The sequence below is a fragment of the Plodia interpunctella genome, chromosome 7, assembly GCF_027563975.2.
Source record: "Plodia interpunctella isolate USDA-ARS_2022_Savannah chromosome 7, ilPloInte3.2, whole genome shotgun sequence".
NCBI classification, from domain to species: Eukaryota; Metazoa; Arthropoda; class Insecta; order Lepidoptera; family Pyralidae; genus Plodia; species Plodia interpunctella.
This window is the reverse complement of record NC_071300.1, coordinates 2878598-2902665: the sequence shown is the minus strand read 5'-3', so window position 1 is coordinate 2902665 and position 24068 is coordinate 2878598. Positions and strand designations below refer to the sequence as shown.

General features: G+C 33.9%; 1 protein-coding gene across 17 annotated transcripts in view; it reads right to left on the bottom strand.

Moving 5' to 3' along the window:
• Nucleotides 1-24068, bottom strand: part of LOC128671484 (sorbin and SH3 domain-containing protein 1-like) — a 158350-nt gene that overhangs the window by 77723 nt on the left and 56559 nt on the right. For 7 of the 17 annotated variants that reach the window (XM_053747957.1, XM_053747958.1, XM_053747959.1 and 4 more), the window contains exon 1: nt 8272-12277. In XM_053747957.1, the coding sequence (XP_053603932.1) occupies nt 8272-11908 (3637 nt within the window). In that variant the 5' untranslated portion in view covers nt 11909-12277. Of the gene's footprint in view, nt 1-8271; nt 12279-19583; nt 19671-24068 lie in introns of those variants that run through there. The other 10 variants (XM_064436069.1, XM_064436068.1, XM_053747965.2 and 7 more) reach the window with 3 other exon arrangements.

Here is a 24068-nt window from a genome sequence, read left to right as displayed (position 1 = left end):
ACATTTTCGGACAATGGACCGGCTATCGGCGCCAAGGCTACTCGAAACCATACCAAAGCCTATTTCAGCGCAAATCAATGCAGGATTAGAGCTGGATGACAATTGTACTGTTATTCCTAATAATATTTACGGACTTTTTCTTAATTTTAAGCGATTTCCCAATTGCTACCTCAGTCATAGCCCCAAGGCTATGAAAAAAAAAATATTGTAATTATAAAATTTGAGTAACTAGCGAACCTTTTAGATTCCGAAATCCAAGGTTCGCTAGTTACTCGTATTTTATTTTAAACTTACTTTACGCGTTAATTTCATTCATAATTCATTCGTGAAATCTCGTTTTTAATGAACTGTTTTAAACAAAACATTTTTTTTTTAATTTGTCCTTAAGTAATGTAGAAAGTATGACGCAGAAATCGGCGAACGTAAATAAAAATATATAAACAATCGAACATAAAACCTCCACCTTTTTTGGAAGTGCTTGAAAAATAACTATATTTGAAAAATCCACCTTAGGAGCCGCCCTCCAGCCCCGAATCTAATTTAAAATAATTTCAGAAAACAAATGAACCGAAAACGAAAATAAAATATTGTCACTTGGCAGTCGCGACAAAATACATTAGTAATATTACAATATCCACGCTGCATGAAATATTAAAATTGTTGAGATAATAATAGTTTTACGGTCGCTATTTCAAGTTTAGGGGTCATGTTCGAGAGATATGTTTAACAACCACTTAATTTAGATAAATTGGTCTTAGGCCAAGTAATATTAAGTAATATTAATCAGATCTACATGTTCTGAGGTTGTGCAATGAGCTCCTGCCATGGTTTACCTTAGAGCAGCTGCTGTTCTAAAATAGTGCTCTGAAATAATGAACATATTAGTCATTTTATTGGAAGTCTAATTACAATGTTTCCAATTACGTCAGTACAAAAAACAAAATCTATTTTTATAAGTTTTTATTTAGGTATCCGTTTAATGCTTAGCATTCCAAAAGGATTTCATCTTCGTTCAACATCTTCATTTTGAGATCCGCATTCGCACAGAAATTTTTGTTTGACATGGTTTAGCCAATAGACATGAAATGATTTATTGATTGAAAAAGTTATTAAATGTAAAATGTAAAAGTTAACTAAAGAAACAAAAATATCCGATTAGACTATTTAGATCAATCCATGCAGTGCTCCGTCGTGCTCTGTTGGAAGACGGCGACGGAGCAATAGGGCCGGGCCGTACATTGTCATGCGGTTGACTGTACACGCGCACAACGGATGCGGGCTCCGCACTCGAAACAATACGATGGTAATGCATTTCCACAGAATTCGACTACAGTTACTGCGCTATGAAATACATTTAGGTGGTGCAGAATTCTTATATTTCATTTTCTAGGAAGTTAAGGGAATTCAAAAATAAAACTACACTAACAATAACGCTCATTTAGGTGTAGAATCTAGAAGGATAGACAAAATTACGAAGAAGGCAAGATGTATAAGAGTTTAAAACAATTGCTGTTAATGGACAATATCCATCGACAAGATGTAGGTAATGTTCTTAGGTAAATATATAATTTAATTAGAGCAAGGAGTAGTGTGGTTCCGCCCTCAAATAGAATCTAAATTAACCTGCGCGACGCTGACGTTTAGACAAAAGGGGCTTACTTTGCGTTTTACTGCACAGGTTAAAGTCAAAGTCAAAGTCGACGGTGGAACCCCCTCTTAATAAAATAGAACTTAATAAGCCATTGTAGAAAAGGCAGAACTAGCTAAATCCATGCGTGTTGTCGTTATTAATTTAGCCGACCCTAATTAATATCGTCCGCTGTGGACTCTCCCACGCTACGGATATATCCCAATGATACAATTACGACATAACTTTATCTACACTATCCTATGTACATGTATGTATATACTAAGGATATCCACTACTCCTACCACGTATTTTTACGTGTATGTAGAATGTAGACAAAGTTTGTCTGATTTGGTTCTTGGGCGTGTAGCCTAAATTCAATTGTAGATAAAATAATAATTTTGTTTAAGATTTAGTAGGTATAATTAAATATCTATTTGTATGCCTTAAATTTTGATTTAAAAAAATGTTTTGACCGTAACCGATAATGAAATACATAAGTTAAAAAGATAATGAAAGGATTTGCAAAGATTTTAATTAAATAGACTGTAATAGTAAGGAATGCTTTAAACAAATGTTATCTATGGCTACTGAATATCTTTTGAAGTTGAAAACATAACCATTCCTTCATTTTTAGTTATTAGTTTTAGTATTTTTTTATTATCGTCATTAGTTTTTACGTCAATGCTTTCTTAGTGAAAATTTACGATATTAACAAATTTTAATCTTAAGAAGAAGATGAAAATTAACAGTGAGAGCAACTTGGGAATGTAACAGTAGTTACCTATAGGTACAGTAGTGACTGTACCTATAGGTAACTAGCACATCAAGCTAAACAAAATCATTGTAAATTCGCCGCTATTGCCGTTGTATAGAGTTGCAAACCAGCAAGAAGTGCTGGTTTGATCTTGTGAACTACCTTGCGAAGTGGTGTGGAGAGAAGAAGTACTTCCTCAACTGCTTAGAAAGAAAATGGGACGCTCAGATGAGAGAAAGAGAGAAAGAGTTATATGTAGGGTAACTTGAGGTTGAATGTATACAAGTAAGTACCTAAAGACAATAATGCACCAACAAAGTCCACATTATTGCGCTGTTGAATGAGAAAACTCCCGCAAAGATTTCTTTTCTTATAAAAATGTAATAACATGCAAATTTCCCTGGGACATGTATGAACGATCCTCTAACATAAACTTTTTACTTAAACGTTATTAAAACCGTAAAAATTTATGAGATTTATATAACGAGACACTTCAATACATTGCAAATATTCTTGTTAAAAAGTTTGTTACATTTTTAAATATTTACAAGTAACAAAAATGAAAATGAGGAATTTTGGAAGTTAAAAAAAACATTAAAAAGTATTTTAATGATAAAAAAAAATATTTGCGTTTCCTTATTATTTATTTAGCATAAATATGTGCCAGGTATTATAAAAATAGCTTTTTAAAGCATAAAATAAAATAGACTTATTCTGTAAATATGCTTATTGGCAGATATTCAATCCACAGTCTAAAATAAGTTACGACTGCTCCTCGACTAGGAAAAGCTACTTCCGGATAAAACCCAATATAGGTCGATCGATAGACATCTAGCGGCAAAGTTTAGAACTATGAATTCCAACAATATCTAAGATTCGCGATAGATGGCGTTGAGATCAGGAATTTCTTTGCCTTTTTACGAGTGCGCACTAATTCCATTGATAAATTGAACTAGGTACACAAATAAGATGACGAGTTTTCATTGTGATCATTAAGAAAAGAAGGTAAGTAGGTAGATAAGATATAAAATAGTACTTACCTAATCTCTTTCGGAAAGAACATCAATATTTTTATAGCATAAAATAAAAAATGTTCTTTCGTCTTTAATTTTTATTTATTTACACGCTCTATCACTTCCGCATACATAAACGTGGGTTTAGGCCCGGGCGCAAAAGTTTTCGCCCATTCTCATCTGGAGGCACGAGACATAGCGACAAACAGCCAACCTTTCACATTATGACATATACACGAGCGACCCCACCGTGACGTCAGATCCGCAGTCAAATCGCTTCCGGCGCGCCCGTCACTCTTTGACTCTTTGTTGCCCCTGACATGTCAAATTATCCTCTGGATGACTCGTTTGATTAGCCAAGCGAAAAATATGAGCTCACGCGTGGTCCGCGCTGTCACTCCAGGAATTAGTCAGTTTGATCTTTGATATAAATTTGACAAACTTATAAAAAACATTTTTTCCTTATGGTTAGCTGGGAGAGAATGCTAAAAGCATGCATTCTGATTGCCGAACTTGTTAAAAAAAATGTATTCAAATATTTATGAACCATTCCCATTCATTAATCAAATACTATAGACGATCAAACAATAAACATTTAACATCACCATTATAAATCAGAATCCCCCTTAACATCTGTCGGTGAAGGATAATCCCCCAACAACATGGCTGTGATCTATTTGATTTCTGAGAAAACAGTTCATTCCTGATCAATGTATAGGGAATGCTTGTAGCCTTTTGGCTACATTTTTTAAATTATATAAGTAATTGGTTAAAAATGAATCATGTTTTATTAAAAAAAATATTGTTTTTACCCGTGCGATGATGGGATAGTAACGAATAAATTGAAGGGAAAAAACGGCACTCATTGATAAACCTGGTTGAATAGAAAGTTCGTTTCGTTCGTTTCGATTCTCATACACGGCGCCAGAACATCTATTAATAACGTAGTTAGTAGCAATAAAATACGTAATTGGATTTTATTACAGTGTATCAGCTCAGCATAGTTAATTTCTTCGTGTACTCAGCTTTCAGAGTTAGCTAAATAATCAACGATAACTTCCTATATGTCTAACTGTATGAGTGACTAATACATATGTATGACAAACATCCTCCCTTGGGGATTTCGGGATAAAAAGCCTAGCTCATTTATAATTCTGATCAATTCTACTACGCCTCTCGCGTACACCAGAAATGTCTGTTTACTTTTATTTTAATCATACTAGAAAAATCTAAAAAAAATAGGTAAGTAATGTTCTTGTTATTATATCTGAGAAAAAATGCCGAATGCAGAAAAATAATTTCTACTAATTGCCGTGGGAAAAACACGCGATCGAAGCCGCGGGCAAAAGCTAGTAGCATTATAAATTAATGTTTTGATAATCCTGTTATAGTTTATGGCGGGGTCGTGTTTCAATCTGAATTATCAATCGCAGTCAATGAGATTGTCCAATCTAGAGCGATGCAGACTACAATGACGTCGGCGGCGATTTAATTAACTTCTGATATACCCTTCAACCTAGTTACATGACGATTTATTTATTTAACTACTAGCTGTTACCCGCGTAATTTTTTTAGTTATTTTTCCGGAATGAGTATCCTATGTCCTTCTCCATACTATATAAACAACACCTATGAACATTTTCAAAAAGATTAAGTAGATTGAGCGTGAAGAGATATCAAACAAACAAATAAAGAAACAAACTCACTTTCGCGTTTATAATATTAGTTAGGATTACGATATTATGACTACAGTTATAACGTTATATATAGCGGATCCTGAGCTCCGACGCTAAACAGCTGAGGAGTAAACCGGGAAGACGCTGATGAGAATGAGACTATTTTTGTACAGTCATTATTGTTGTACAGTCTACACACATCAACCTATACATAGGACAAATTGTAAATTCGCCAATATTACTGCCGCAAACTTGCAGTGGAATGTGAGGATAGTCTAATATTCAGATCAGGCATGGACTAGAAAATCCAAATATAATCTGTGCTTTAACAAAATACGAATAGAAAATTCACTTTTCTTAGTAAATAAATAAATAAAATTCATGTGAACTTGACGAGATAGATGTATTCATAAATGTAATCAATATAATAAAAATTTAGTCCCTACCATGTGAAAAAACAGCGCTTGCAAATATAAATTGTTATCATAAAATATTACAAAATTTTATAACAACCGCGAAAGATATATTTTTCTTGAAAAATGTTATAAGTATAACAGAAAACTTTCCGCGAAAATATTCAGCAATACATGTTCAGTTTCGTCGTCCTGTGGTATTAATAGACACTCGCTGCAAAATGACGCGGTATGCGACCGAGAGTCCACGACTTTGACTCACCTAAGGCCAATTCCACAGATTTAAACATGCTTTTATTTATCAATTGCATCAATTTATTTATCAATACACAAAACACAATTTTGTAAAAGTACAAAATGCTGTCTTAATGCTAAAATCATCGTCTAACAGCCAACCTTTGGGTTATGCAGAGTGTGCAAATGTATGTATATACATTATAACAATGTATATACATTATAACACAGTATTTAATTAAATATATAAACTTACATAAATATTTCTTGTGATAAGTTAATAAAAGAAACATTATAATCGAACCTCTAACATTATAACATAACATAAATTCTGGTTTATATATACATAACTTATTTGTGAGACCCTAGAAATGGAAAACGGAGAATAGGCAACTAGATGAAAATTTATGAACTAGAAAAAAATTGCTGGCGGCAACAAAGGTTGGCGTAGACGAAAGCCTTACCCAGCAGTGGGTTACGGATGGTTAAAGTGATATCACCATCTTCTGGAAACATTCCACTCGCGACTTCGTCTAGAATAAAAAATGTTACTAAAGTCGTAAAGTCTATTTTATTTATGTGCCAAAATTCTAAAAACGGATCACTATTTATTGAGTTTATTAAAAAATATAAAACTTTTCTCTTTATAATATTAGTACAGAAATATTATATTCCAGTTAGATTTAGGAGACATTCATTTGGAGCCAAATAGAATAGTAAATTATTTCATTTGACAAATTCCCTGAAACGTGAATAATAAATACAACATGATCATCTCAACGAATGGTTATTAATATTGTATTGAAAGCAAAAAGCTTTCCATAACAATAAAGTAAAATATGAGCATTATAATAGGTACAATGGTATCATTGGATACATTTATTATTTTGGAAAATAAGTTTTTAGATATTAGATTCAGTATTTTGGTACCGTAATTATGAAGTTGGTTACAACCATATGTTTCAACAAAGAGAAATATCTTATCACCTTCAATCTAGGTAGTAATCTATATAATTAATCACCAAATGATTACTGTTATCTTGTGTAAACCCGCACGTTTATCGAAACACGTAACAAATGTGTTACTTCTGAAATTTCGTTTTAAAATTTGTTTCGAACTTAAGTAAATTTAGTTTTTATTCGTAATTTTTGGAGAATAATTCAATTACAGTCGTCCAATAATCGTATTGTGTTATTATCTTCATTGTACATATTTCAAAAAAGTTCATTATAGATACAAATGTAAAAATATGAATCGTTGCAATATAACTCCCACTAATGATTATAAAATCGGATGATTCATTAAAATTCTGACTTTATCATTAGAGGCATAATATTGGATATATTCTAATGCATAAAGTCATTATCACTATCATCTACACTAAAAATCTTAATCGAAACTTCCTCTATAGTTTTGAAAGCCAAAAACAACAGCATCACTATGAAATGTATTTAAATAAACGTAAAATTAACTTTCCTAAGTAGTTTCCCATTTGATTGAGAGATAGCAGTTATATCTTGAACATCTATCTGTTGCAACCAGTTGCCATGAGAATCCTTTTGACCTATATGCAAATTATAAAAATTAAATCGCCAGATTTCCAGACACAATTGAAAATATCGCTGAACGTGTCAATGGTACACTTGACGTCAATCCTGAGTGTATAAGAACAAATGGAAATGTCATCTAGATAGACAAGACTACTATAGGCTTACATTCTATGCTGTCAGTTGCATGCCGTACTTATTGTCATCACAAACTGACATTATTTATGAAACGCAGCAGCCATGTAAAATTACTGTTGTTAAGAGCAACGTTAGCGGCTATAGAGACAGATATACTTCATTTAAATAGTCATTTACATACAATCACAGCTATATTTGTTTTTAACCTAAAAACTCATAACTTACTAACACGGAAAATTCCTAAGCCAGTTCGCAAAAATTCTGTCAATAGGATTTTAAAAGTATTCAAAATAATTTAGGTTTTAAAAGTAACATTTCAAATTAGTTTTACCTTCACAACATAATTCAGAAGATAAATTATTATCAAATAATAAAACATATGTTGGCATATCATTCTCATATTTTATATATCTAAACGATACTATTTTACGACGAAAGAAATCACGTAATACGTGAAGAAATATCAAAACATTTCCTCAACAAATATTCATAACTTCATTACCAACGGATTCTTCTCAAACAAATCCGATCTAACATGTGGTGAACAACGATATACATATCTGTAATTAGAACTCACCTTTTCCTTTGAAGATTATGTATTTGATGCTGGTGATATTGATAGGAACTACATACAAGTAATAAGGTAAAATTATACAATAATTAAGAAATAAATCCTTGCAAATATACAATCATGCAAGCAAACACATTCTTAGGTTATTTTGGATACACACGAGACACACACACATACTGTTAGTTCACTTATTTCGCAAAAGTCTTATAAAGTATCTTCCGATGGCTAAGACAATGATGACCACAGCACACCATACCACAACGTGCGGGGATGCTGGTTTTCTCCCAGACTCACCAGAGCTGCTTCTCCCATCGTCTTTATCCTTAGCAGTAAAACGCACAAAGTCTTGTAAATGGCTGGGTAATTTTTTCACGTCTGTTTCTTTGTTACCTTCAATAACTTTTATCTTATGTTCTATCACTTTCGGTTCCCTATACACGTCTTTGCTACTTTCTATTTCATCTTCAGTCTCAGGATCTTTGATACCTAATTTATCCCATCTTTCCCTGGCTTTCGATATAAATTCTTTTTCGATTCGATTGTTTACCTTTGAATCTAAAACATCAAGGGCTGACATGCTTTTTGACACTGTCTTAGCTTTTGAGTCGCCACCGGTATTAGTTATTTTGATAATTCTGTGTTGTTTTCTTTCTTGTCGTTCCGCCATTTGATTTACATATTCTGAGTACATTTTATCACGAAGTAATTCTTCTTCGCTACTACTAAAGAGCGACTTTAATCTACTTCTGACTGGCTTCTCTGGAACTTGAATATTATTACAAATATTTTTGGAATCCACTCTGTATTGGTTATATAAATATTGTTGTTCGACCATATTATGTTTGTCTTTGATTAACGGAGCTCTTGGGCCTCTTTGTGGAGCAACGGGCATGCTGTTTTTTTCTTCTTCCAGACGCTTAATCTCAGCTTCAACTTCTTTTTCTTTCTGTCTAATATATTCCATTTGCTTATCACAAATATCTTTAGGCAATGAAGGTCGTCGTGGGAAGTTTGATCCATTAAAACTATCACGAATATCAGTAAAATTTCGATGCATATTTTGTATAGAAGATACGTCGTTTTCAATTTCTTTGCTTAAGTTTCCAGTTGAATAGTGAAAATATTTTCTTTCGCTTTTCATAGATCTGAAAGAACTGTCTGTAAAATCGGAACTTTCATCACTTTCGTAAAATGATGACGAATATTTTTTTGGTCTCGGCGGTGGGATGGGTTTAAATGTACTAGAAATATCTGTTCTATTATTCATCATATAGGACTTCTTATCCAGATTTCCAAAGTTCTGATTTCGGAAATGATGATCATTCATTGATGAATTTATGTTATATGAGACAGTTGGATCTCGAATTAGAGCCAATAATCGACTTCCAGTTTGAGATTTAAACGGCACTACAGGCGATTCTGTGACATGCTCATGGCCTTTATTATTTTCCCTGTAATATTCATTGTATCCTCTACGATCAACAAATTTTTTATGAGTATCTATAAGTTCAGTGGCGTCCTCCTTGGTTATTACCGTATTTGTTTTTTCCATTAACATTTTTTGAGATGGAGAAAAACAAACGTAAACAGGATCACTTTTAGACGGCAATGCAGTCCAGTGATTGTCATCTTGTGACTTTTTCAATGACGAATTTCGAGGTTGCACAGGAGGTGCTAAAGGTTCGTAACTTTTTGAAGGTAGGGATACTTTTTCTATACTCGATAAATCTGGTAGAGGATAATATGGCATATTTTTTTCTTTTAAGTTTTCTTTCTTTGAAGCCCTTTCTTTCTCTTTACTTGTCAAGCCATACACGTTGATATTTTGTAGTCGTTCAGAAACAGATGCCAATTCTTCTAATATTTTCAAACCATAAGGAAGATTTGATATTTTTTTTACGCACAAATCCCTCAGAGGCAGCGGTTGATCTATAATTCTATGTTGACTGTCAATATTCGCGGTTGTTCCTGTAACACATTCAAATACATCTTTTACATGGGTGGTTGTATTGTCATTTCGTACAATTTTAGTACTATTATCTGTATTTTGACAAGTTTCATCATGCAATATGTTAGAAACATCATTCAGGGAAGAAGAAGTTGGATTATATTTTGCGGTGCACTGGGAAGAACAAACACTACTTGATGAGTCTTGGCGTGTAAAATTATCTTTGGTATTTTCATTTGGCACGTCTGAGTCTGATGATACTTCTTTAATCAAATTATTTATTGCATCATTCAGTTCACACTTTAAAACTTTCATTTCTAGATTATAGACATTTGCATTACTTTCAGTCGTAATCTCATTTTTAGATCCTTGCAAAGATTTGTTACTAGATGTTTCTCCATCTCTATCCTTACTTAAATTTATTTTTGAGTCGTCTAAATCTTTTACATAAAGATTGGTTTTTATATCATCTGTGGATAGCACAACAATTTCATGAGAGTTATCATAAAATTCACTAATATTATTTTGATTTCTACTATCACTTCTACTTTCGTTGACTTCATTTTTTTTAATAACACTTTTCTCTTCTATACTATTAGGAACTTGATCCTCACTATTGGCTACAAAAGTTTCTTTTAATAATTTTTCGGTATCTGTGACTTCAATGGTTGGGGTAATCATTCGAACTGATACATCAGTTTCTACACTATCATCTGTTTCATTGCCAACATCGTGTATAGAACTGGTACTACTAGATGAATCTGTTAAATATACTACTTCTGCACCAGTCATCTTTTCTACAGTTTGCATAGTCCAGACTCCACGTGCTTCTGATACATCTGGCTCTTGAAGTTTGGCTCCGACTAGCATGCATTGCTGTGGAACTAATCTGCCGTAACTTTTGTTACTAATATGACCTATAGATTTTGTGACGTATTTCTCAATTGGTTTCGATTTATCTTCAAACACATCATCTTCTAAATCATCATTGTCACTTTTTTTATCACTTAAGTATGATTGTCGACGTGATGCTATAGAAGATTCACTACTGCCTTCTTCATCAATAACATCCAGCATTCGCGGAGGACCAAGTCTTTGAACAAACAGGTCATCGGCCAAGCCTTTCTTTCGTAAACGATGTTTTATTTCACGATTTATTATTTCCTCTATTTCAGTTTTAATTTCTATTGAATTTACATTAGGGCTTGTTGATAAGTTCAATGTTTGTAAATAATGTCTCAGAGAAATTTCTTCCTCAGGTGTTAAAGATTTAGTTTGCTCACATTGTGCTACATTAAGCGGGATTGTTGTTATGGATAAAGTTCCGGTAGCTACTTCCTTACCCGTCGTACATTCAGAGTTTATTTCATTTGCTTTTTCCCACTCTACATCTGTATCTACTTCGGAAACCACAACATTACTAGTATCAATAATAGACACATTGCTGTCGCTCTCGCTTAATGCAGCATTACTATCAGTAATTTCAACGATTTGTGGAGCGTCATCATTATCTAAGCTTTTACTTTTCACGCTATCTAATTTAAGCTTTTTTCTTTTTGATTTTGGTTTAAGGGATTGCTCTGGAGATTCAACTTGGTAAACTTCAGGTTCTTGAATATTTATATGTTCATCTAATGAATATGATGCGGCAACTACTAATGGTTCTACTACATCACTATTATTATTTAGATCCTGAGACGCATTTTCAGTAGCAAAACACACCTTATGTTCAATAATAGCGTCGTCACTTACAGACGCATTTTCATCACTTACAGACGGAAATGAGATTATGTTAGTTTCAGATAAGTTATCAGATGACTGCGTTATTGAATTTATATCTTCAGTTAAACTAGTTTGTTCACCGCTACACGATTCAGCGTCTTCCGTTTTCACATCACTATTATTTTTAATGCCATCAAAACGTTGGTTCTTATTTTTCCGTTTGTTTTTATTATTTTTACGACGTTTCGGTCTTTCAGGCATATTTACATAAGAGTTGACACTATGTTATCACTGATACAACGTAATCACCACAATAAACACGCCGACCAATCAGGAGTTCGAGTCGTAACACCGGTACCTACTGCGTAGGTGTGACAGTCTCGGCAAAACGTCGGAGTGTCGGACTAGGGAGTGGACCGCGTCCCTTGGTCACGAAAGGGTTCGCGGGTCGGATTCGTTAAAACGAATGTTATTTTCTTTTCAGCGAGCGGTCGCCGGCCACGGCAGTCGTGCGCTCGCGGCGATTTACTGATAATTATAAATGGGTTGAAGTGCGCGGGCGCACCGTAGACTTTATTTTTACGCGGAGACGTGTATGCGAGTGCGCGCTCCGGCTCTCGGTCACGAAGGGAGCCACGGCCGCGGCCGGCCGGCGAGCGCACCGCCCGTATGGAACGCGTGTATAAATCGTTTATGCTAATTAATATTGCACACATGCTCCTTGACTATTTTAGGGACGGTAACGGGGAGGAACTTTAAAACAATAGCTCATGCTAGGACATATAAGGGTTTGGAGTACGCCAACAAAATAATCAAGTGCATGTTAGAACACAAAAGGAGGAATGCAATATATACAATGTTTATACTACTGTAGTTATTTAAGGGGGCATATTAAAAAATGTAAAAAAAAAACACATTATATGATTGAAGTTAAATTGTTAAAATACCATATCGTTATCTAATTTAACTACGACAGCTACGAGTATTTTTATTGTATGATAAGATATTTTAATCAAACAAGTGGACAATACAAATAAAATAACTGTCTGTAAAATAGATTTGAAACTTGATTGAATATATGAAAATGGGAATTTAATTTAGCTGCAAAACGAATATACTGTAAACGAATATACAGAATACATGTTAAAATCTAAATAGTTAAATTACTCTTTACATAGATTGAGTATTTTATCAAATAGATCACGCGGAATGTATATAATACTGAATATTTAATACTGAACTTAAATTTTATTAAAATTCATTTGATTAATTCATCGTTTAATGCACAATGATTTATGATCAAATCGTTCCATTGGTTTCGTAAATCATTTGTGTTTAATATCACAACATATCGTATTATTCTCATAACGTATACCCGTTATAAATTCCATGAAATTTGGAAGATTTGGCTATGATTTTACAACCGGCCGCCCGCCTGTCGTCAACCCTCTTTGGGAATGCTATCGTTACCTATCAGCTGTTAAAGCTTTGTATCCCTTAGTTGCCTTGTACGACATTCCCAGGAGGATATGGAGTGGTCCTATTCTAGGGCGAAACCACATTGTAATAATTATCGTAACGACCCGAAATGCAATCAATTTCCTACTATTAACAACCTAAAATACTTCGTCTTTTAAGCATAAGCTCAGATACGCTCAACATCAGCAACTAGGTCTCTCGGAATAGAACTAGCGGTTAGTTAGGTAACACTAAACAAGCAGAACTAGTGTTTATCTAGACTTGCAGGTCATCTAGCCTGATCGACCATTTCCAGTGCACTGTTTATAGCAATCAAATGATTAACTTGTTGTGTATTGGAGGCCATTTGCAACTAGTTGTCTACCCTGGCTTTTATCTATAAGGTCGAGGCAAACGTTATGTTTGGTCTGTTTTTGAGTCCTAAATATTGTACCTATTCAATTAAAACAAAACCAGGTTGCACTCCGGGAGTACCGGCAGAAGTGAAAACTTGAATATTAACGTTGTGCATTTTTGACATCTTACGAATTTTCGATCAGGGTCACGCGTGTCCTGACGCGAGTTTAACATTTTTTACCCATCACAAAAAGTGCACAACGCCGCTAAAGAAGTTTTCACTTCAAAAAAAAAAACAGCCTGAACAAAGAAAGTAATAAAATCGATAGTTATGTGATAACTATAGGTAAATGTGAAAACGTAATAATTTTTGTAACTATAATGAATTGCGATTATATAAAATCAAAAGTCGGTAAATACCATAATATGTTCCAGTATTTACAACAGGAGAAGAAAAGGTCAGCAAGCCAATGTGTAAATTTTTAAACGAAATGCAGATAAAAATAGACATCGTTATTTTTACACTTATCAGTACAAATATCTAATACACAAAGATAATTACCATTTATTAAAGACATGCAATCGCCCGCCATGTATTGTCTTTGCCTTCACTTAAAATTGGTCCAACATTTTGTAATCAAAATTGGTCATTGTTTATTTTTGAGTTTAACAATTACAAACAAAAACTTTTAACAATTTAACTTTTTCTTAGTACTGAAAGAAGTATAGATAGATATGCATCTGTACTGCAAATAACCAGAAGCGGAATCACAGACCGCCACACTATATAGCACACTACCCTAGCCACAGTATTTTTCTTTCTTTCATTTTACTGGAGTCACATTATATTAAAGTCGCCTTAAATGTTAGACATGACTTTTACGATTACCCACTGACATCTAATGGCAAGTAGTCGCATATAACCGAGAGGTCCCGGGTTCGACCCCGGTCGGGTCATGATGGAAAATGATCTTTTTCTGTATGGCCCGGGTCTTGAATGTTTATCTATATATGTATCTGTTATAAAATATAGTATCGTTGAGTTAGTATCCTATAACACAAGTCTCGGACTTGCTTTGGGGCTAGCTCAATCTGTGTGATTTGTCCTAATTTAAAAAAAAATGTGTACAAACAATTTCAGTCCCGTTCATAGGATATTCATTGATTGTATTTAAGGTCATTGCATACATTAAGTTTCCATTGAGTTTTCCATATAGACTAATGGTAAGCCGATCTGGCATGATAGGGACCAACACTGTTAAAATGAGTTTCTTTCGGCATTTCTTCTCAGCAGTGATCGTTCCGAAATGCCAGTAGTTTGTAGCTTGTGAGAAATAACTATAAATATAAAAATTGACGAGAAAAAGTGCCTGTGAGGGTCTAATTTCTGAATAAATGATTTGAATTCGAATTTGAATTTAAACTAGTAAACTCCCGGTGTGTAGTTTCCTCGTGATATTTTCTTTCACCGGAAGCAAGTACTGGTCTATGAATGTGGCCCAGTGATTGACATAATGTGGGTAACAAGTATCCAAGAGTAGGTGATAATTGCCAAGCATGTGGGCTAAATCGGGAAAATTATATTAGTGTTAGGAGACGAGTTAGCGAGAGACTTGGCTTTATAACCAGAGAGTCCAAACATTGACTCTACCTACTAGCCGTCTATTTTGATAACTAAAAGCTATTTGGCACTTTATGAATGACATGCTAAAATGTAGCGCCACGTTTAAATTGTTACTGGCTCAATCTTGGGTTTCAGACGTATTAATGTAACCTAAATATTTAAAAACTTACGTCTATGTCGATCTCGTCATAGACACAACGGAAGCTGCTTTGTCTCCACTCATTTTGTTTTAATAATAATGTATTCGTCTTTGGACGACATTAACTAGTACTATCATCTCTTGGATCAAAAGTATTTCTCAAGAATAGAAATTAACGAACACGTCTATTTAACAAAATACGCGAGTAAGTTTAAAAAAATCCAGTCGAGAGTTCAAGTTAAACCTTTTGCACTTTACCTTCGAATTCTAGTTTGAAATCGATATCAAAAAGATTTAAAAATAATTTTTCAATTACTGTTAATGACAACAATAGAAAAATGTTATCGATTTCAAATTTCGATATTTAAATAAACCACCTGAGAAACCAATGAATTAAAAGTATTCTGCAAATAAATCGAATTCATTTTCAATGAGCGGTCGACTCGATTTATACACGTACGAAGCGCGAACAATAGTCTTGACCTATTTCCAGACATTTTATTTTCTTTTACGACTGACTCCGAAGCTAAAACAGGACGTGAAGAAACAAATTGAATCTCAAGAGATCGATTATGTCATGATGTCTCATAAACAACTTATTTTTTCTTTGGCAAAACAACAAGGTCGTGTTTTCATCGGTACCACCTCAGGTCTCGTATTTCTACAATCTAAGGCACTTTATAAAATGCCCCATTGGAGTGAACCAGAGGAGCTAACTATTTGATGTTATGGTTTCAACTGACGAGAGACAGACAAAAATGAAGGATTTGTGGTGTCCGAACTACTCGACAACAAAGAGTGAATTAATTTGAAGGGTAGGAATGTTTGCAAGGATATGAGTGTCAAGAACTGATGTGATAACAATTATGTAGAGTTATACAATATTATCTGTATAGCGTAGCGCGGTGTAGAGACAAATTTGCAATTTTTTGGTAGACAGTTCGACATGTTAAGAATGTATGTAATATTTTAAAAATCAGGTAAATGAAAATCAATTCACTGTAGATTAAATTGATTCGAAACAAATTCGAGTCAATTATATTATTATCTAATACATACCTAATAATGTCCGCATAACAATTATATTAATCCGCAATAAGTATTCTAAACTGATAGTCATTACACGATGACTGGTTTCTACGAAACATGTAACAAATGAATATTTTGACAAAAACTGTCTCCGGCAATGTTGGCAAGCGGATGACTTCATCACTCGTTGAGAATAATATGTAAATATGATGTAAGTGCGGTTTTAAAAATTGCAGGAGCTTCTTAATTCAGTTGTTTTTATATTGTTTGTCACCAGATCCGCCTGCGTCATGAAAATAACACAAAATTAAACAAATTGTAAAGCAACTTGGCGTTCGTGGCGATATTTTGTATAATTGGAATATAATACGAGTTCTGTTGTTGTAATTTAGTACTTTCAGTACGTATAATGTGTTTTGCTTTAAAATCTGGGTTACCAATCCAACAAGTGCATTAGTGATAAGATTCAACCTTCAATCGCATAAGGATCACGATCAAACCGTAAAATGGCAACACCAAAAATAAAATAAGAAATCAACAACCAATACGAACACGTATGGATCATAAAATTTGAAAATAGAATGTGACGCAAAACGAATGCGCTTGCATTTTGATCTTACACGTGCCAAAAATTCCGGTACTCCAGTAACGGAGTGACAATAAAAATTGTATTTTTTTTTATATGTTTGCGTATTGTGGAATAATAGTGTATGTTTGTGGATGACATAATCGCGTATGGATCCAGGCCACTGTGCCAGCAGCCGCTGCGGCCGCGCCGCGCCGGTGGCCATTTTGGCACTCAGTCAACTAGAAGGGTTATAAGGCGAAATGTATTACGCGTGACGCCGCTTTTACTTTGATCTAGTGAGATAAAGTTCGTTGACCATTCGAATTCAATTCTTTCCATGATGATGGAGCAAATTACCAAATCTTCTTTCTGTTAAAATGGAAATGGGGAGATTGGTTAAAAAGGTCCCAGAATGAGGTGGATCGAACATTCGACCAAAGACGACAACGTTCGTTTCGTTCGTTTGAAAAAGAATGGTACGATTAAACTAATTGAAGGATAACTTTTACGTGATTTGCACCAGTCAGCTTTGACCTATGCAGAAAGACGCCAAGTACGGCATTTTGTCTAAACGACAGGGCGCAGCTAAAGTTAACGTCAAAGTTGACTAGTGCAACTCACCTTTGGTTACAAAACATCGGTGATAATCTACAACATTACCTTCAATCTCAATCTGACTATCTTCTCGTTTAATTTCACATAACACATACATTCTGAAGCTGCTAAAAAAAGGTATTTAAAAATTAATATAATGCATGTGGTGTTATTTCCAACAGCTGTTTAACCCGCAGCTGAGTGATTGTAATAATTAATTTAATTAATGTGCTCGTGTTACCTATGAATAGTGACTATAATTATTAGTGAATAAACGACACGGTGTAAAATAGCGTGATTATGCTAGACATATATATAACTAGACAGCGTTGCTAGTTCTAACAGATTATAATGTTTATTTCAAATTCAGCTATTTAGACACATTCAAAAACTGAACTATTAGAAAAGCTAGAAACCTAATGATTTGTGTAGGTAGTTATGATCGTGGATAGACAAGTTTTTGACGTAGGTTCAATTACTTATTAATACCATTAATTGGTAAAATCAGATAATATATAGGATAAAGTTAGTTTGTGAGCTAAAGTTTCCAAGCGCATAGTACGAGCTGCCAGTTTAGGCGCATACGTAAAAACTTTTGGCGTGTTACTGTTGAGCGTCGGAGCCCACAGGGCCCGCTACATAGTGTGATTTGAATAAATATAAAATATCTATTCTTCGATTATGTCTATACTTCATTTCTTATGTTATTGATATTTTTTTTATTTTGACAATGTCCTATTTCTTTAATTACCTTTCCTACGTGAACACTGTTAAGATATGTTTAGGGGCCATATTCACACTAACATTGAAAGGATGGGAAATTTTATTTCCCCAAGTACCTCGCCACGAGTGTGTCATCATTATCATCATATCCCTAACGTATCGTCAAGGATGAATCCTAACGGCTTCGTAATTTCGGTCGTATGTAATTCGCCTATGTCGCAGGGTTGTTACCTATATTTTGTGCTTATTTGTGAGTTTGTGGCATGTGAGCCGTTGAGCGTTATCCTTTAATACATTAACGGCTGGAAAGCATCATGAAAGGATAGCCCATGGCTCCAGCGACAAACACAAAGCGCATAAACTGCAAGCAAGCTGGTCGTTGCATCACAATTGTATCATTTCACTTGCTAATACTGCGGCCGGCCGGGCATCACACTTCTTGTCGTATTGCGTTGTATATGTCACAGCAGATAGGTTTATATAGCTCGTTATTATATTAGCGTTATTTATTTTTACATGTCATTATATTATTTTAAATTACGGAAAAATAGAAAGAGTTTCAATAAAAGGTTCTCACGAAACAGAGTTTAGAAATTTAGTATAGGAAGAAAATTGTACTTAAATGTAAACAAACATGTTTTACTGTCTACGCATCATTGTATAAAAAAGAAACTTAAGTCAAATATTTTGTATATTCATCTTCGAGAAAAGTGTAAGCATAATAACATTAAACAAAACCTAAAACTTATTCGACTTGTAAAGTTGTAATTGTAAACAAAGGGAACACTTTGAGTAGAGTTAAATCGAGTTACACACAAAACTTTATTTGGGTTTCAAACATGAATCACTGGGTAGGTATACGGTGGGCCACACCAAGTGTAACAACACTGCTTTAAATAGGCTTTATTCCATTACAATAAGGTGCAAACACAGCAATGTTACAGTCAGTAGTCCGGTTTCAAGTTGCACCAAAATATAGAGACCTATCGACACGAACAAAGGCACATTCATTCAAGGGACTTAGCAGACATGTTTTTCAGTATAGGCATGATACTTTTCCATTTTAATATTAAAAGTATTTTTATTAAATCACGATATACCTAAAATGTTTGCCGCCGCTGCCCATCTCCTTGAGATGTTGCATGATATTTATGAAATTAACTGCACTTTCTCCAAATAAAACACTGAACGTACTCATTTATCTTAAAAGTAGGGATAGAAAATTTATATTTCCGTAATGACTTTGCAATGACACGGATTTTGCATATACCTGTATACTTAACTTTTAACGAATTATTTTTAAGCCTTGAGTACAACATAATATAAAATGTTTGTTCGACGGAACGTACAAAATCCATCTAAAAATATTCTAACAGTTTGCTAAGCCTCTAAAACCAGAAAACAACCTTTCTTGCAACCAGTTAAAAAGTAACAGAGCACTCACGTTTTGGTGTAGGAGTGTTGACCGGCACCGCACTTGGTGACTTCGGTGGCGGCTTGTTGGTCACCACATCGCACGACGACGCTTCCGCTGCAACAAATTAAATAGTAGTAATTAAAGAAGCTAAAATTTTAATCCTATATAACGATATTCCAAGAAGATTAGCCAAATAAATAAATAGAAGAAGAAGAGAATAATTACTTTTTTCTTTGACCATTCTCTTCTCATACATTTGCGTCAGAGTTGTCTACTCTGGGTTGTCTTTTTGTCCCAAAAATCCTAAAACTAATCCTAACGAAATATAATAAAATGAAGTTAAGTTTATGTGTGTGTTTGTCACCTCTTCACGCTTTATTTACTCAAACAATTTTCTTGAAATTTCATTATATATAGTTAGAAGTATGGAGGCGAGGATATAGGCTACTTTTTGCCCGGGAAAATTTATTAATCCCGTGGGAAACTTACATAGACATAGTCGCACTAACTGCACATAATCCGTGCTTTATTATTTTGAATTAATGTTACAATTATCAAAATATTAAATTTCTGGCCAATTTCTTGGGAAAATGAATTCCCCGTTTCAAATTTAAATTCATAAAGGTTTAGTGTAGCATAATTATCGAAATCATAATAACCGGCTGTAGCCAGAAGGCCCCACGAAATATGTGTCTGGCTATTATGATAAGCAAGGGTATATTTAAACTGTAATACATGTATAATTATTACAATGCAGTGTTAAGTAACACGCACCTTTACCTAAATAGAAATTGGAATAAAATTCAAAGTTTTTATTTCAATGTTTAATTTTTACGAGGAAAAGAAACTCGCAGAAAAAAAAAGAATAAAGAAAATTTAATAAGAAAAAATGCATTTAATCTATCATATATTCTTTAGTATTAATTTAACTACAGTCTTATTTTATTATACCAACCAATACCCTAAAAATTTATCTACAAATGCGATTGCCAATCGGCAAGAAAGTCCATCAAGAAAACGGTTTTAGCCGCCTACATCAAATTGAATCAATTGGAAATAAACTGACCTTAGATTGCTAGATATCGGGTCTGGTTTACATCAATACGAGATCTTATCACACTGACGTAATTTTATAGTCATAATAACATTGCTTTTAACACGTGAGCGAGATATATTGACCTTGTTTTGAATTATATATATATTAAAATGACATATATGTTATAGATCGATCGTTTAATGAATTATCCTCATATAGTAAAACTTGATGACTTCAATTCTGTCCCGAAGTTCCGAAGAAGCTCCTGAAATTTTGTCTGAAGTAACAAAAAATGAAAGGAACGATTATTGCGAAAATTAAAGAGAATAAGATATTGACACTATCATTGCAAAATGCAGAGTACATGCTGCTTGCTTGTAAACAGGGTGTGTACTTTAAATTGGTATGCTAATCATTATTAGTAATGAAACATCAGTGGGAAAATTACTGAGCTAATTACAATGCTATCAATGATGTGATAAAATTTTATTTATCATATGTTTATATTTTATCTATTAATATTGTAATTTGTTGTGTTTAAGATTCTTATTTATTTTTTTATAATTTCATAATTAAAATGGACTTTATAACCCACTTTAGAGCTGCATTGTTATAGGCTATATTCATAGCCTATATCATGATCATAAATAGATCAATTTTACCTAGATTGTACATATTTTTCAATTCTCTGACCTTGTCAACTACCCTATTATCAACAACAAAATAATTTGCATAACATGACAACTTGTGTATTTTGCAGTGTAAATTACTTATTGTAATGATAACTTGTACATTTTAAAGACAGTATAGTACTTGAAAATCCAAACAAAACGACAGAATCACTCACCATAACTCCTTGCAGTGCCAAAGTGGACGGTAGCACAATATCATTCGAGCAAACAATCAAAAAACTCGAGCTGATCCTTTATCGAATCGGCCCGATTCGAATCTCGAATTCCGACCAATATTAGTGATGTACGTGATTATTTAGAATAGCAACCGTCTTGATTGGTTGAAGCGAGAGAGTGAGCGATTTCGCTCCGGTAACTAAAGTGAACCAGGAAGAAAGTTTGGATTGGGTTAAAGCCTGGTCTTAAATTGACATTTTGAAATCGCCCTTTTTTAGCCCAATGAATTAATATTAAACCACAAAGTTGAGAATTATAAGGTAATAAAAGTGTTTTGAGCGCATGCCCTAGGACCACTCCATATCCTCTCGTGGATTTCGTTCAAGAGTAGAGTATTTGGAAAATATCGATGCGGGGAGAGATAATTCCAGCAGTTCTCAGTAGGAAAGAGGAACCTAATCGAGAGAGAACCTAGTCGGCGATAATCGAGACTCTGGAGCTTACAGCGATAAGTGTCGAAATATTAAATACTCCATACAGGAGCGGACTTGAGCTGTGTAAAGTTTCAACAGTAAAGAAAGGAGAGATCAGGTCAGAGGAACAGTTGGCTTTAGAATACGCCATATGTGGCTTATCCACCAAATAATAGGCAAAACACGTGGTCATATTCGTGGAGAATGTAAAATCGCGAAATTTTATATTTTATGATTTATTTTTTACTCTCGGCTTCACGGCAACCCACTCCCGAATAAAATCGAAGTCACGCAAAGATAAGAGAGAGAAATGTCTAAATAAATAACACGCGATATTTTGCTGTTAAAATATATTTTGTTTTTATTGTAGCTCAGGTCGCACTGCTGTTGCCAATCCTGCTGAAAATAAGCTGCCTAAAACTCTGATGCTTTAGCTTACTCGTGACTCGCAAAGAAATTCAATTCTATCAACAATATATTCTGACTCTGTACAAATTATAAATATTACGATACACATACCCATATTTTAATACAGTATCATTGTTGTAATATATTTGGGTAGCACCCAATAAGGCGTTGATTTGCAATCGACATGCAAAGAAGAAGAATCTCTATTCTTCTTCTATTAGAGCGTTAGACTATTTTATACAGCCCGTACTTTTTTTATAACTGTACATTGTCGCCCGGGCACTAACCCATTTCTATATGTGATAGGATTTGGCACAGCTCTGTCTTGCCTAACCTAGATTCGCATTCGTGACTGGGGGTAGTAACCTTTGGGTGGTAGTGCAAATGTGACTGCTTTATATCGGACAATTGGCTAATTATAGTGTGCTGTTTTTAACGCGCGGTCTCCGAAGGTCTGTGTTGCTTTTCTTTTTAGTCGAGTTTTCTTATTTCTTCATACAATATTATAATCATAATGATATGCAAATGTTTATATTATATGTCACTATATAGGTTTGCTATATATCATTATCAAAATTGTGTTTTCACAAATCCATTTCTGATGACCACGGCGATGACAGCAAAGTCGTTGAAACGTCAGCTACATTAAATATTAAACAAAAAATCTAATGTATTCGCTACGAACAAAAATATAAATATACAAATTATACCTGTTGATGAAATAAAAGACAAGTCAAAGGTCATATCGTAGTACCGTTTGGGAAAGTGGACCAAATATTCAAAATGGACCAATAGGGAAAGTAGACCGATTATTCCGGAAACAGAGTAGAATGGAAAATACTCCATCAACAAGAACCACGATCATAAATTTATTGATGATAATATGAAATGTTTTTATGCGTACTAATTCTATCCCTTTCTGGTATAAGACCGCCTTTGTATGGGGTCTCTTTTTATTGCTTTCACCGTATGTATTTTCTTCGTGCATCAAGAGTTTACAAACAAATAAATTCTGATGGAGTCTCAAAATATTTTTCTTTCCAATGGAGGTGTTATAAAAATCGACAGTGTACGTACGGGCCACGTGATTTCCACTGAGCGGACGAGATTATACGATCACAATATAAAATCATTTTTAAAGAGTACTCTAAAAGTACTTTATAAATCTAAAAGTTCTTACAATTCCCAACTAATAATATAAAGGCGAAAGTAAGTTTGTTTATTACATCTTCACGCGTTATCTGCTCAACTAATCTTCTTGAAATTTTGCATGCATGTAGTTTGAAGTACGGAGAAGGACATAGGGTAGGAAATTCACGCGGGCAGAGCCGCGGGAGAAAGCTAGTATCGTATATTTGTACGTACTCGTAATTCTGTAGTATTGTCATGAAGACCGAAATAAAACAATTAATTGAAATATATTATGTAGTTAAGTACATAAGTGTTCGGAGCGCGAGAGTTTAAATAACATTAAATTGGAAATTACATGACGAAGTGACTTTATAACTTGCAGGTCCTACATTTTTCACGAGAATTCTACGAGTAAATAGGACTTTTCAAATAAATAATTATTGACATCGTATATTATATAGTAAATAGCATAGTTACATTTTCTGAAAAAATGACTATCGTGACAAATCTAATGAGAAAAACCTGGCAAACAACGAGATGTTCATTTTACGAAACATTTCACTTTTGAGTTCCGAAACCTTAAAAAGCAATATTTCTCCCTCAAATTTCCTCAATA